This window comes from Dendropsophus ebraccatus, chromosome 11, assembly GCF_027789765.1.
Source record: "Dendropsophus ebraccatus isolate aDenEbr1 chromosome 11, aDenEbr1.pat, whole genome shotgun sequence".
NCBI lineage: Eukaryota > Metazoa > Chordata > Amphibia > Anura > Hylidae > Dendropsophus > Dendropsophus ebraccatus.
Window position 1 is genome coordinate 73458153 of NC_091464.1, and position 15464 is coordinate 73473616.

At 37.6% G+C, this 15464-nt stretch overlaps 1 protein-coding gene across 2 annotated transcripts in view; it reads left to right on the forward strand.

Annotated features, from left to right (window-relative positions):
* Positions 1 to 472: 472 nt before the first annotated feature.
* Positions 473 to 15464, forward strand: part of NCAM2 (neural cell adhesion molecule 2) — a 328135-nt gene continuing 313143 nt past the window's right edge. For both annotated transcript variants that reach the window (XM_069946169.1, XM_069946168.1), the window contains exon 1: positions 473 to 553. In XM_069946169.1, coding sequence (XP_069802270.1) covers positions 502 to 553 — 52 coding nt within the window. In that variant the 5' untranslated portion in view covers positions 473 to 501. The remainder of the gene's footprint in view (positions 554 to 15464) is intronic.

The window sequence follows — 15464 nt, forward strand, 5'->3', positions numbered from 1 at the left end:
AGCTCTGCAGCCCTCACTGTTCCCTCTCAGCCTCTCCAGCAGTAATAGACAGAAGCTTATTCTCCGGGGGAGGAGGGGGAGACAGCTGCGGGGTCTCTCACCCTCCTGCACTCTCTGCTGCTGCTGCTGTCACAGAATCCATCACCCTCTTACAAGTTGAGCAGAGAAGACTCTTTGCATCTTTTTTTTTGCATTGCCCAAGGCTGCAGCGCGGACGAATCCCTGAGCCAGGAGAAGGTGACGTGTTTCTTGCGGATGAACACCTTAGCCGCCTTGTGGCTGATATAGAGCTGCAGTCGGATTGCTCCTCATCACTTTGCTAGGACTGGTGCTGCGGGCTGTGTGTATCAAGCTGTATCTGGGTTCTGCATTCCCCCCACTGACTCCATCTGTATGCAACAAGAGGAGCAGCTAGCAAGCCTCAGCCACTCCACAGACCCCTCTCATTACCTGTAACTAGCTGGAAACTAAGGAGCTGTCCAGCACTGGAACCTCCTGAACATGAAACTCCCTTATTTCTACCTGCTTGGATTACTTGTCACCAGCGGGCAAGGTAGGAAGCACTGACATTCATCAACTAATCCCAAATCATTCATCATTCTGGTTAACCCCTGCCTAGTATTTGCATTGCCTATTATTGTTTTATTGCATTCTTATTAATGTATACTCCTGGATGAGGAGCAGGTGTCCCCTATATGTCTTGTGCATGGATATTAATGTATATACAACTCCTGCTGTCTGCTATAGTAACCCCAAATAAAATGAATAGCTAACTTCAGTACCGCAGAGCTCTGTGCACTGCCCAGACATGCAATTTCATGCTAATATCAAGCTCTATTTCTTGCCAATATTGTTTTTTACTACTTTTCCCCCCAATATCAATGTGTTGATTTATTGGACTTTTGCGTATAGGGGTATAAATACTTTAAGATCTATCATGAAGGCAAATGCAAGTGATGATAATTCCTATAAAACCCATCTTAAGTTGTTTTCTCCTGTTAAGTGTTGGAAAGCTGAGGTTGTAATTATCAAGTCACCAAAACATCAAGTTCTGCATGTTAATAGGGGAGTACATCAAGGTTGAGGTGTTCTGGTTCAGTGACAGCAGGGGGAGCTAGTGCTCTATGTTTGGAGTTCAGATCCCAGTTTTCCTAGTTGTCTCAACTATGTGTTAGGATAAGCTTTGACACACTCCAGGACTGTCTTCTATCATTCCTTGAAGCACGTCTTGACATTTTGGACATAAATCCTTCATTTCCTCATACAAAAGAGGGCAAGCATTGAAGACTGTGTCATGATCCAGCACAGTATATAATCCCAATCCTAAAAGTCTCAGTCTATAATTGCTTACTATTCACTACTTTATCCTTCATAGGTCATGAATAATTCACAGATAGGTTGCAATGCTACTTTTAAATACACCAATGCAAGTATAAAATACAATAAACCGTTCATTATTAAGACAATAGGAAGCTCAGCTAAGTTTAATCATGTCCAATAATATATTTAGCCAAAGCAAGTCTGCCAAAGTGACCTGTCACCGCCTGCCTACTATGATAGGGGCTCGGGAACCAATTAGTGCTTTGAGGAAGCAGAACTTGCAAGTGTAATGAGATGTTAGAACCCGATACATGAATATTTCAGAGGCGATGTGATATTGAAAACAAACGCTGTGGCCATTTAATGGTCAGTTTTCGGACCTGCGGTCATATCTCAGCTCTTCGGAGATGCATGCCTCCACTACAGGGCTGCCTCTTTATTAGCAGAGCTGTTGATTTCCTGAGAATTAATGCAGGCTCTGGAACCATGAAACGCCTATGTTTACTCAGCCAGGTTGCTGCTCTATACTGTTCCTGCTTCATTAATGTGACAGTAGGGAGTCATGAGGAGCTGGCGTAATATCATCGATTGTGCATGGGGCGTAAAAAAAAGCTTAAGTTGGGGCGATCATGGAGAAAAGTGAGATCACAAAACAATCAGGAGACCTAGTCAGCCGTGGGGAGGTTTAGTTGTATTTGTTTATAAATAATCAATTTGAAAAATACAAATATTACTTTTAAATTACATAAATAAATAAGTAGACAAATAATTAATATTTGGTTGTGGTTTGTAAAGTATTTTTGTTTTTATGTTTTCAAATTGGAGTCAACTTTTTATGCAAATGTAATTAGGGGTTAGATTAATCAAATATTCAGTTTAGATTTTTCATCTTCATCATCATTATCATCACCATCACAATAATAATTACGATCATGATAATAATAATAACATATTAATGTGCTGCTACTTGCATGTTCCCACAATATGTAAATAAATAGCACCAACACATTCCGTAGCATTGCACAGAGATTTGCATCACTTACATTAGCCCATGTAAACACCGGGGCTCACTATCTAAATCTCACATTGACCTATCAGTATGTTTTTGGAGTAAGGGAGCCACCAGAGGAACCCATGCAGACACAATGAAAACATATAAACTACATGTGGATGTTGCCCTTGGGGTCCTAATACTCACCACTGAGCCACCATTATAATCATATAGCAGCCTCACATCATCATCAGTATCATCATCTGCATCATAACCTTCTCCCATTCCTCATCTTTTTAATTTCTTTTTCCCCACTTTTAACCAATATCACCATAAATTATCACTTTCCCATTAAGGGAAATGCATTAAGACCCCTGCCTATATTTTATATAGCGCCAACATGTTCCGTAGTGCAGCACTATCACTCCCATTAGAATCAGTGGGTCTCATAATCTTCATAACACACAAGAGCTGATTTCTTTGGAAGCTTTTCTCTTGGCTTCTCAGGCGTTGACTTTGAGTATGTTTGTAGAGTTTGGAAGGAAACCAGAATAAGCTCATAGAACCAACAATTCATGCAGATGTTGTCTTGTTTGGATTATCACCCATGACTCCAGCTGCAAGTAAATTGAGCCCCCACATTGACATACCTATCAAGTTAATTGCTATTTCATCTTAAATGTCACCCATCTATCATGTAGAATACACGGATCTGACCTGTGCTGTCTGTATTATATGTGTTGATTACTATATTGTTATACTGGAGATTGAAGCAGCTGGGAAATTGCATATTTTCATGAAATATTCCTTAAATACACCTAGTATTTTATTTCTGAATATGTATTCAATCACCTGCATCCTATATATCTTCCTGGTGACTCTGTATTGTTGATTGGTAAGGTTTATGTGAGTCTTGTACAGGTTCATAGCTCTGTGTTTGATCAGTATGTGCAGAACGTAACCATTCTGGTTCATTGCTTCTTACATAAATTTTTTAATTCTGACGGGATTCTAGCAGTGTACATAAATCATCATGAATTAAATCTGTATTATTGCAGCTAGTATCTCTAGAAAGAATCATCCATATCATGAATTCTCATGGAGCTGTATGTCGTGCAAGTTTAATAATATAATAAATGATATTTCTCCAAAGACTATGAAAGACGTCATAAATATCTAATAATAAAAAAGAACATCTGCTATGGACAGGTAAAAGGGTCTCCAGTAATGAACTGATCACAGTATTTCCCACTGCTGGAAAAAATATGCTGTGTTCTATTTACCTGCAGCACCACCACAGGTAAAAATAGGTATTACACAGTCTTACATGAACCATCTGTGTTATACGTGATATTGTTGGGTCCTCCAGGGCAAAAAAAAGATAACGGTCTGGTCTACCTAATAGATTAGAGTCTTAAGTAGTTTATTTATCAACAGGCTTCCAAAATCAGACATTCCCTTTAAGAGCATCCAATTAGAACCAGTGTTGTAGATAGGAGTTATCTACATAAAGGTTTATACATTAGTAAAACTCTTCTTTTGTGTAGCTGCTTTAGATGGAATGACAAGTAATATGCATAGAGAAGAGTGTTAGACAAGGGCTACGTAGTGGCATTCATCATGATATATTGCTTGTGGTTTGGCAATGTGGTGTAGTACATAGAAAGGAGGAATTCAGTGCACAGCAGTTATTGTAACAAGATATAATTGGCTATTATTGTCTGTCACAATGCAATTGGCATCAAATTTCCTTATAAACAATAGCAGTACATGCAATCAAGTGGAAGCATGACTGTCACCTACAAACTGATGTTATTTTCTGTTATAAAGGCAACAATACAACTAAATAGACCAAAAGAGAGAAGACTGAAAGTTGTCTGTGACTGATGAGTAATAAATGCGTTGGCCGTCAGAAGGAAAGTGACAACTAAATTGGCTACATTTCAGTCTCAGACCAACAAATCAATTACCAAAGCTATTTTAATACTAGTTAGTGGAATATCTTGCATATTATAATGAACAATAATGATAATAGTGCACTGTAAACTATAATACAAAACTGGAAATTTGGAGAACTTTTTGGCTGGGAGCGTCTTGTTAATGTATTTCCTTTGCTGTGCATAAAAGGCTCCTGTTCATTACTAAAAAAACATCCTTTGTGTTCCTTTAAATGTGGTAGCCTCTGTGATTCCTAACATTTTTGTAAATCCTATTTATCAGAAATTACTTCTTGCCCCAGAAACAAAGAAAAAAAACTTTGAAAGTATTGGCCACCATGTGTTGCTCTTTTTTGCTCTAACATCCACTGCATCTTGACAGGGGAACTCTGTCTTTAGTAACAGCCTGAGCAAGACAGATAACAGGAAATGAGGGGTGGTTATACAGGTGTCCAAGGCAGGAGAGATGGAGTAAGAAAAAGAGACAATGTATGAGAAAGCCTGGGCTATGTACTCGTAAGATGTGGGCTATGTACCTTATACAGTGTACTGTACAAATCGTCCCCAGCACAGAATGGCTTGTTCAGTGTTAGGGATTGAGTACCTGCTTTGATATTTTTTTTGTTTCATTTCTGGTCTCACAGCACCTTGGAAACCCAGTGCATCAGTAACCCCTTTATCTCCCACATGCCACCTATAGTAGTCTATTTTATACCTCACCAGCTCAGCACATCACAAGCTTGTTCACTGCACCAGCACTATGTCTATGCATAAAAGAGAGTATTATGTAATTTCTTTTGATGCACTTTGGGTAGAGGAGTCTGGAAAGGGAACCTGTGTGAGTACTACTGACAAACAGCCCAGCCCTGGTCTTGCCTCCTGAAATGTATTAAATGTAAAAGCTTTGCACCCTGGACAGGACTCAAGGGAACTCAATAGGGATACAGAGGCTCAATAGCACCAGTATGTGCGCTAAATTACTTTGTCACTATTTAAAGGGTTTATCTAATCAAATCAAACATTTTTTAAACAATAGGCATGTTTTTAACTAGTACTGTGCAATTGGAAGACTTTTAAAGCTGCATGATTGCACAGGTGTTAGCCCTGTCTACTGATATCATACACAGTCCATGGCAGGAGTGTCTATCCACATTTATAATAACACTTTAAGAGCCATGTTAATTGCAAATGTTAACATATTAAAGGAAAACTCCAGTCATGCAAGAAAATTTGGCCAACACTTAATGTTTGTATATGTTCAGAAGATGTTCTTTATAGTCATTATCACAGCATGGCGTCTGCACGCTAGTAATTTGAAGCCGCTATCTCTGTGACTCATAACACATTGAATTTCACGTGCACACTAAATGTGTCTTCTGTATGTAAATTACCCTAACCCCCATGGGACTGTGTTGGCAGGTACATGGTCATGTGATGACTAAGCTACACCCAGAAGAGAAACGGTTGAGCAAATGCAGTTGGAAACTATTCATATTTGAGATATATTTCCCATCTGCAATGCTAAAACTGGTTCATCTATAATATCATATGTGTATCTCAAGAATGAACAATGTGAATACATTGCGAGTCATTTTCTGTCATCATACTGTACATAATGTATTTGTAGCTTGAGGTATATTTAAAACATATAATTTTAGCTACTATATATAGTATTTTTTTACTTCCATATTACAGTAAGATATAAATTTGGGATCAGGAGGGTTAGGTATCTAATATAAATGTTGTTCTTAACTTGTTTTGATACTACTTATTGAGTTCTGTGTGTATAAAATAGATGTACAAGCTTAGAAACTATAAGATAATGGCTTCCTGCCTATAGGGCACAAATGGTATTGCAGCTTAGCTCCACTTAATTGATAATGTTGAGCTGTAATTCCAAATACAGTCCATAGATGGGTAAATTGCTGGTCATGAGAGAAATCAGCCATATCAGCAGATATATAATGTTAATGTCTGATTGCAATGCTCTACCAAACAGTAGTACAAGATACTCACATGTCACCTAGAACAGTAAAGAAGAACACACTATAGTCACTTAACTCAGATGTCTTCTTTTGACTGCAGACAACATTGTCATATCGTAGCAGAAGCAGTTCCATAGTGATAGAACTGTACAGATCTGAAACATAAAGCACATTAGTCTGTTTTTAAGTCATTGTTATTACTGAATCTAGACAAACCCTGTAATATAAACTATTCAGGGATTATAAAAATCTAATAGGTATATAACTGTTAATCATGGGTCACATCGGCTGTAGGAAGACTGCTCTGTTTATCAGAATGAACTTTAAAGAAATCTTTGGGGGAGATTTATGAAAGGGTGTAAAATTTAGGCTGGTGCTAACTGCCCACAGCAACCAATCACAGCTCAGCTTTCAGCTGTGGTGAAAGGAAAGTGGAGCTGTAATTGGTTGCTGTGGGCAGTTTGCACCAATCTAAATTTTACACCCTTTCATAAATATTCCCCTATGTGTTTCCAATTAAGACAACTGTTATTAGATATATGAAAATTATTTTCGGTTATTAGACCTTGACCCCCTGAAGACGCTTATAGGAGCAAAACATGTTGGGGCTAAGTGTTTTATATGTTTTAGTTTTATGGGGAGGGGGTATTAGTGGACCTGAAGTGAGCCATTTAATTTATTTACTTGCATCCAGCATGTATATATGGGTGAAAAAATATAGAAAGAAACCATTTTACCATTTTATGCTGTGTGGGTGTCTGTTTTTTTTATATTTCTGATGTGAGAGAATACAGTATTTTATTATAGGACTTGAAGATACAGTTGAGATTCCAATAGTAATCAGAGTTAAGGTCAAAATGTGAGGAAAACAGAATATCTTATTAGTACTTTTCCTGTCAGTTGTCATCTCTTCTCTGGTTTTACATTACAATGCTTTTCAGCTGTCAGTTTCCCTTTATTACATATCATGTTTACGTGTCATTCATATTATTCAGGCTAATGCAAGTAAATGATCATAATTCTGATCTGCAACTCATTTCACTAATGAATTATTATACTAGAGGTATTAAACGTTTATTACTTATTATAGCAGGATGAGTTTTCAGGTTACATTACTCTCATGATGTTAAAGGGGTATTCCAAGATAAAATAACTTATATCCTATCCACAGGAAAGGGAACAAGTAAGAGATCACGTTGGGTCTGACCTCCGTACCCCCGGTGATCTCTGTATCAGCCCGCTGCACCTTTGTTTTGAATAGACCCATGGGTACTGCACATGACCCGGCTCTATTCATTCCAGTGGAACCGTAGGAAAGAGCCGAGTGCTGTACTTGGCTTTATCCGGCAGCTCCATTCATTCTCTATGGAGGCACCAGAGAAAGCTGTGTACAGCACTCGGCTCTTTCTGACAGCTCTATAGGAATGACTAGAGCTGGGGGTCACAGCTCTATTCAAAACAAAGCAGCAGCGGGCTGATACAGAGATAGCTGGGTGGTACAGAGGCAATTTAAAGAAAACCCCTCGGCTCTTCTAACATTTATGTGTTACATAATAATGCATGAATAAAGTGACAACTAGTTATTATTCTTCCCTTTGTGAATATAATCTATGTCTACACACTCTAACACTGCCAGCAATGCTTGGAAATTGCAGAATATACATGCTTCTTTGATAAGGAAGATGCTCAGTTGTCTACATTTCCAAGGGGTTATCCAGCGCTATAAAAACATGGCCACTTTCTTTCAGAGTCAGCACCGCTCTTGTCTTCAGCTTATGTGGGGTTTGTCACTTAGTTCCATTGAAGTGAATGGAGCTTAATTGCAAACCACAGCTGACCTGGAGACAAGAGTCATGTTGCCTCTGGAAGCAAGTGGCCATGTTTTTGTAGTGCTGGATAAATCATATTTTAGTAGGGAATACAAGTATTCCATTTTCAACACAATCCACAACCAAATTTAAACTTCTTGTTCTGCATGTAATGATAAGGAGGAGCCTGCTGAAGAGTAATATGTACAGACAGACATACAGTGAAATGCCATACTAGTAGATAGAGAAGACATTATATCAAGCTCACAGCTCAGCCTTCCTTTCCCTGTCAAATGACCTCAGACTCATTTCCCTTTTATGCTAATGTCCTATCCATTGTCCTAGGTCCTATCGATTTAGTACATGGGGCTTGCTGTATATTTTAAAATGTTGTTAAAAACAGATCAGGTAATGTGATTTCCCCTATGGTAATGTACAAAACTTAAAAGAAAAAAAAAAATAGGAAAATAAAGTATATGGATTTAATTGGTGCAAATGAATAGCAAGTGTGAATTGTTCTATAGTGTACATGCAATTGATATGGTGATAAGCATGGAAGGCATTTAAGTAGTGGCTGGTGGCAAGATACACCAGGCTGCTGAATTCAGGATATATTACAGAGGTGAAAGTTTGGAGAAAGCAAAACTGATTGGCATAGAGTTACAGTAATCAGAAGAATGGATAGGAACAACAATAGGAGTTCTAGTTGTTTCAACAGTAATAAATCTGTGGATTCTACAAATATTTTGAGGTATCGGTAATATGATCATGCAAGTGACTGAACAGAAGAAAAGTGGGATATATCTGGTGCCAGACATAATGCTTGCAAAATGTTTGTGCTGCCTAGAAATGTTGGCGGTACTACACAGTAAAGTTGCAATATCTGGGGTGGTTAGAGAGGATTAGTAGATAGAAGAAAGAAGTTCAGTTTTATAAATATTCTGTTTCAGAGAGAGAAGAAGACATGAACAAAGGACAGACAATTACGGGTTATAGTTATAGAAAGTAGGGGATATGTCATGGGAGGGAATAAAAAATTGGGTACCATCAGTGTAAAGGGGCTACTGAAAGCACAACCTACTGGTAAATTGTTCAATAAGGACTATGTCGAGAGACGAGTGAGGAAAGGTTGATCCTTGAGGAATCTCAATGGCAGGAGGAAGTAGAAGTAAATGATACACAAAATGAACGAGCGAGAGAGTTGTGTGCTCGAGGCCAATAGAGTGGAACATGCTGAGTCAAAGTTGGTGACCTGCAGGGTCAAATGATGTAGAGAGATCCAGGAGAATCAATGGAGAGTAATTGCTATTATATTTTACTGTCAAGAGGTCTCTTCAGTACTTTAGTAAGGGCAGTTTGGGCTGAGTGTAGAAACTAAATTCTATTGGGTCAAAAAGAGAGTTAGTATAGATAGTGGATTAAGCAAGAGTAGACCTGGCTTTCCAGAGATAAAGGGCAGATTAGAGACCAGTGAGTAGTCAGCCACACAGGACAGATCATGTAATGGCTTTTCCAGTAATTGGCTTATGACAACATATTTAAAAGAAGAAGGTAAGATGATGGAAGGAGGAGAGAGGCTACATTTTTTATTTTGTTGAGTAATGACCGTCAGGGAAAGAGACTCGATAAGGTGTGAGGGAACAGGATAGTAGGGTGAAAAGAAGAGGGGATCCTGGAAACTTCTTCAGGTTTCTTGCTGGAAGTCGTCCATCTTAATTGGCCAGGTCTTTAAGCCCAATGAGGGAAAGTAAAGTATTAAGGGATCATTTTACAATATTAGATTCTTAAGATGGTAAAAGTGGTGTGTTCTGATGAGGAAAAGATTTATAGGCTTTGAGCATTGTGGGCTTTGAAAACCCCATTAGGAAAGGTAATAGAAGACATTGGGCACCACAAAGATTGTGAAGTCTTTATAAGTTGTTGATTGTTAATGGTGTGTAGATACTGTAAGTAGGTTTTTCCTTTTTGCCTTTAAGGGAAAAAGGGTTGTGATCAGAGAACAGGAGAGGGGAGAATTAATACAAACAGAGCCCGAGAATAATCTGAAGAATAACAGGTCAAGTCAACCTCCATTATTGTTTATAGTATAATTATTAAACTAAGAAAGGTCTAGGTTGTCCTCGGACTTATCCATATATAAAATGTGCTAAGGAAGAGATAAGAATATAAAGAAAAGGGAACTAAATTCCAAGGCAGCCCGATCCCGCTGCATGCCACTTCCTGTCTTAACACAAAGTTTCCACTCAGCCAGTCACTGGGGTACCACAACATGAGATCAATCCCATGAGTCTATGGGACTTGTCTTGAATAAGCATATCCCAAAAAATGTGTGTAACAAGATGACTAGTGATAGTCAAATGTGGTAAATAATAAAATATTAAAACAAATCTAGGACTGTTCTACATGTGGATTTTGAAGCCAGAAACCTCATGAATGAAGCCAATAAACAACTGGAGGCTACCAAGGTGTCATATTAGTTATAAATCTTGGTTTCTAACCTCCGGTTTCTATTTTCAGATTATTTATTGATTCAATTATAAATGAATTGGATTTGAGATGGATCACATCATTTTGTCTCCACAATAGAGAACCCGTATTTGTTATACAATATAACATCTATTCACCTAGATTAAGACTAGATAAATAATCCAGCAGGACAATGTACATAACAAAGTGTAAAATCAAATAAAAGAGTAACAAAGCAATCTCATAGTAGAAATGTATTACTGGGAGCATTTTACATAGTGTATTGGATGTGATATATTTCCTTCTACAAATTCAATAAAGGAGCTATTTTCAGCTTTTTAGCACAACATATTGTATAATGGGAAAATATCTGTGTAAGCAAAACCGTATTAATTACTATCAGGATGAATCACTGTGATCTGTCTATTTATAGTGATGAACATCCTGGAACATAGGATGAAGAGAGAAATGTGGGATAATGCATAAATGGCTGAACTCCAAGACTAATCTTTCTGGAAAAAAAAAATTAATAAGATGCAGATGGTTATGGCTTCAATAATCATATTATATTATAAGCTGTATAATGTGACTCAGTAGTTCATATTGTTGCCTTGTAATTCTAATGTTCTGGGTTTGTATCTGACCAAGGACAATAACATTTTGTAATATATGATGTAGGTTTCTTTCTGCATTCCAAAAACTTAATGAAAAGTTTATTTGAATTTTGAGCCCTAATAAGGTTAGGGACTTATAACAATCTCAGATGAGTGAGAAATATGTTGGCATTATACAAATAAATATACATTGTTTCCAAATGTTTCTGTGTAAACAGGGAATGTTCGGCGGATAACAATATATAATGTTTAATCATGCCTTATGAAGACACTGCAATTGAGTGCCGATCTCATTGATCCACGTTTGCTTGTGTTCTTGTACAGCCCCATATTAAGGCATATAAAAGGACCATAAGAGATTGAGGGGTCCAACCACTGGGGTAAGACTTGTACAGATGGGATCACCCCTATAATTGATGCAGCTGAATGCTTGACTTCAAATTTCAGAGACCTATGAAACAAAAAAAAAACACCTGGTCCATCTAGTCTGCCCTTATATTACTTTCTTTATTACTATCTCAGGATAGATATATGTTTATCCTAGGCAGTATCAAGTATCTACTACTCTTTCAATACTTGCTTCTGGTTGGTCTTTATCTCCCATTTGGAGTTGCATAGACATTTTTGTTTTTAGTGTGTATTTCAAGTTTTGTTACACAAAAGCTATAATAAATCATAGGTTGAGTAATGTATAAATAATGCCGTTGACTGCAGGAGCATCACATCCTGTCATAGCCAGGGCAGAAGGAGTCAGCCGCAAACAAGGTAAACTTCAATATGGCTGTCAATCAAAGGGATTTCAGTGTATTAAGCTACAGATGTAGCCATGGGTATATTCAGTGCATTAACTCGACATAGCATTGCATTGTGTTGGAATTAAATCAGTCTGTACCACAGAGCAAATTTGCAATACTTTTGGAAGAAAAATATGCTGATTATTACATGGTTGTTACATGGGCAGAAAATCGCCACCACATCTGCTGGAAGTTTTTTTCAAAACATCTACTACTCTTTCATTTACATAATATTTTACTACAACACTCCCCTTTCTGAACCTTATTTAATCATTTAATATATTTAAAGGTTTCAATTATGCTCTCCCCTTCCCTTCTTTTCTCCAGACTATACCATCCACCATTTTATATCTTTGGCCCATTCTGTTTTTCAATATCTTTATGTAGGTGAGGTCTCTAGAACTGCTCATAGTATTCCAGATGTGGTCTTACTCGAGCTATATACAGTACAGCGGGATCACAATCTCCCTCTTCCTACTGGTTATACCTCTAGGTATACAGCCCAGCATACAATTTGCTTTCCCTTTAGCCTGGTTGCACTAGTGACTCATTTTAAGGCTGTCAGATATCACTACCCCTAATTCCTTCTCTTCTTAAGTCTTTGCTAATGCAGGACTGCCAATATGATACTTAGAGGATTCTATACCCCAAGTGTATTATTTTACATTTGGAAACATTAAACTGCAGTTTCCGTTGTTTCAACCACTTCCATCTAGAAAAGCTAATTTATTTTTCATATTACTGACACCTCCAGGAATATCAACCCTATTGCACACTTTTATGTTATAAACAGACAAACCTTACCTACCAAACCTTCTCTTATGTCACTTAGCCCTGTGGCACACCACTCGTAACCAGTCTCTGCTTAGAATAAACACCATTATAAACCCTCTGATATCTATCCTTCAGCCAATCATAAAAAATCCACTGAATTATCCAGGGATTAAAGACCCTATTACATGAAGCGATTATCAAACATATTTGACCGATTATCAGCCATTAGGGTCGATAATCGCTTTGTTTTAATAGAAGGCCATGATCAGCTTCTATGCATGATATCAGCTGATTGTTGTCTTTTAATGTCTTTCAACATATTAAAAGATAAATGAGGAGCATAGCAGTGATCTGTTGCCATCTATCCATGCAATAGGAGTGGCAGCAGCAGACCATCGCTATCTCTTATGGGCTCCCCAGACTAACTGTACTCACTTGTTGTTAGCGCGTGTAATAGTGCCAGCAGTGAGCGGGGAAAGCATACCTGACAAGTCGTCGCTCCCTTGCTCCTGGCGCTCCCTTGACCCTGTGTAATAGAGGCTTAAGTCTAATTTTTTTCTAACTTCTCTTTCAGCTAATTTTGTGGAAGTGTATCAAAGGCTTTGCAGAAGTCCAGATAGGAAATATCCATAGCACCACCTTCATCAAGCACTATTGTGACTTAGTCAAAGGAATCTAAAGAGATTAATCTGACATAATCTACCGTCAGTAAAGCCATGCTGGTTTGAGTCCATTAAAATGTTCATTCTTATGTGATCCATTATCTTCTTTTTAGAAGCATTTTCATATTTTTTTACCACTACAGATGTTAAGCTAACTGGCCTGTAGTTACTGGTCTCTTCTCTACTACCCTTCTTGTGAATGAGTATAATGTTGTCTGTTCCCGGTCTTCAGGAACGTCTTCTTTTAGGAGGGATTGATTATACTGATTAAATAAAATTACATTGTACTTTATAAAGTTATATAACTTTCTGGTATGTAGACAACTAATTTTCTTTTGCTAAAATACCCATTTAACTGATTTCCTGTAACACAGCAGAGTCAGTTTATTTCCCTGCCTCAGATTAACATAGGAAGTGTTGGGTGCAGATGATGTCGAGCCAACATTATCTTTGTGAATGCAGCTCTGGTGTAAAGTACAGTACATACTGTTATTCACAATCAGCATAGCATATGTAATAAAATAGGTCTACACAAAGAATAAACATTGTATGTAGATAAGTTTCAGTGGATGTGTACACTTTCAGTGGTGACTGGTGAATATATTCTGAAGTTTTGACGTCAATGTGAATTATTCTTTCTCACTGGGAAACTGGTCCACCCATTCGCAATATATGCAATCCCAATTTTTTAAACACACATCCCTTTAATATTCTGCATTCTCTTCTGCCCTTTCTCCAGACTATGGGCTGTTGGCAGATAACAACATATATAAATATTAATAATGATCTTAGAATTTATATCCCTCGTACTCATAAATGCTGCAGTATGCAAATTAAATGGCTTATTCAATACTTTCTGTCAGAGCAATTACCTCTGATTTGCTGTTTCTTTCTATCGGATCAATATTACATTTTAATTTTTAATTGATAAGTATGTATATCTCTCACATTTGTGGCTACACATCACTTTAAAAGAGTGTTTTCTATTAGTCTATATGTGTTTGAATTTATAGGTGAATTGCATGGTACTCCTCCACTTCCATAGCACTATGGGGGGATGTACTAAGACCAGGGTTTCATTTTGCTGGTCTTATTTATAAGACTGCCCATGTCTGCTGTACTTAATTTAATTACAGGCTCATGCCTCTGAATAAATCCAGAGTGTCTGAGGTTACTCAGGTGTCAGCCATAAAAATATTTTCCAGCCTGTAGCATGCTTAGATTTTAGGCATCATTTATTGTATGCCTATTTTTTGGCATTTAATGTTAGAAGACCTATGATTTCTTATCCACTGGTCTTCTCATAGGGACGCAAAGTGTAAAACTGTACTCATATACAGTAAGTGTAAGTACCATTTAGAGTAAAAATAATAAAAGCTTTCCAATAAGATTCCAACATCCATGTCCTAATGTACACTGGACGAATGAAAATTGTAGTGTCCATGGTGACTGGGCATGAATGTTTTATGCCTCACACCCTCCACTATTTTTGTATTCTGTCTTTGGACCTTTACTGTTTTATCAATACTTTTATGTAGGTGAGCTCTCCAGACCTCATTCCAAGTTTGGTCTCACTAGAACTCTATAAAGTGGGATAACATTCTCCCTTTTCCTACTGGTTATACCTCCAGTTATACAGCCCAGCATGATTTGCTTTTCTTACCACCTGGTTGCACCTGTGACTCATTTAAAGCTGTCAGAAACTACTAACCCTAAATCTTTCTCTTCTGAAATCTTTGCTAACACAAAACTGCCAGTATCATACTGGAACAGAGGATGTCTCCTCCCTCAGTGTATTATTTTACATAGGTAAGTTGAGCTAGGTAAATTTTCCTTAATTGTATTTACCAGTTATGCCGGTTAGCTCCAGTTACTTTTACTGAACTGATATGTAAATATGCACACCAGTACAGTCATAGACTATAGGGACATTTTTTTCTTGGTTATGGGGATTCCCATACTGTATGTGATTTGATAAGATAAAGTGCAAAAAGAAAGAAGCGCCTTTTCAGGTGATAACTTCAGACATTAGAGACTTGTGTCAGCTAACAGGTCAAAGCTCACCTGGCCAAGTTGTCACAATGAACCTAAAGGTTGGTTGGTCACAGATTCA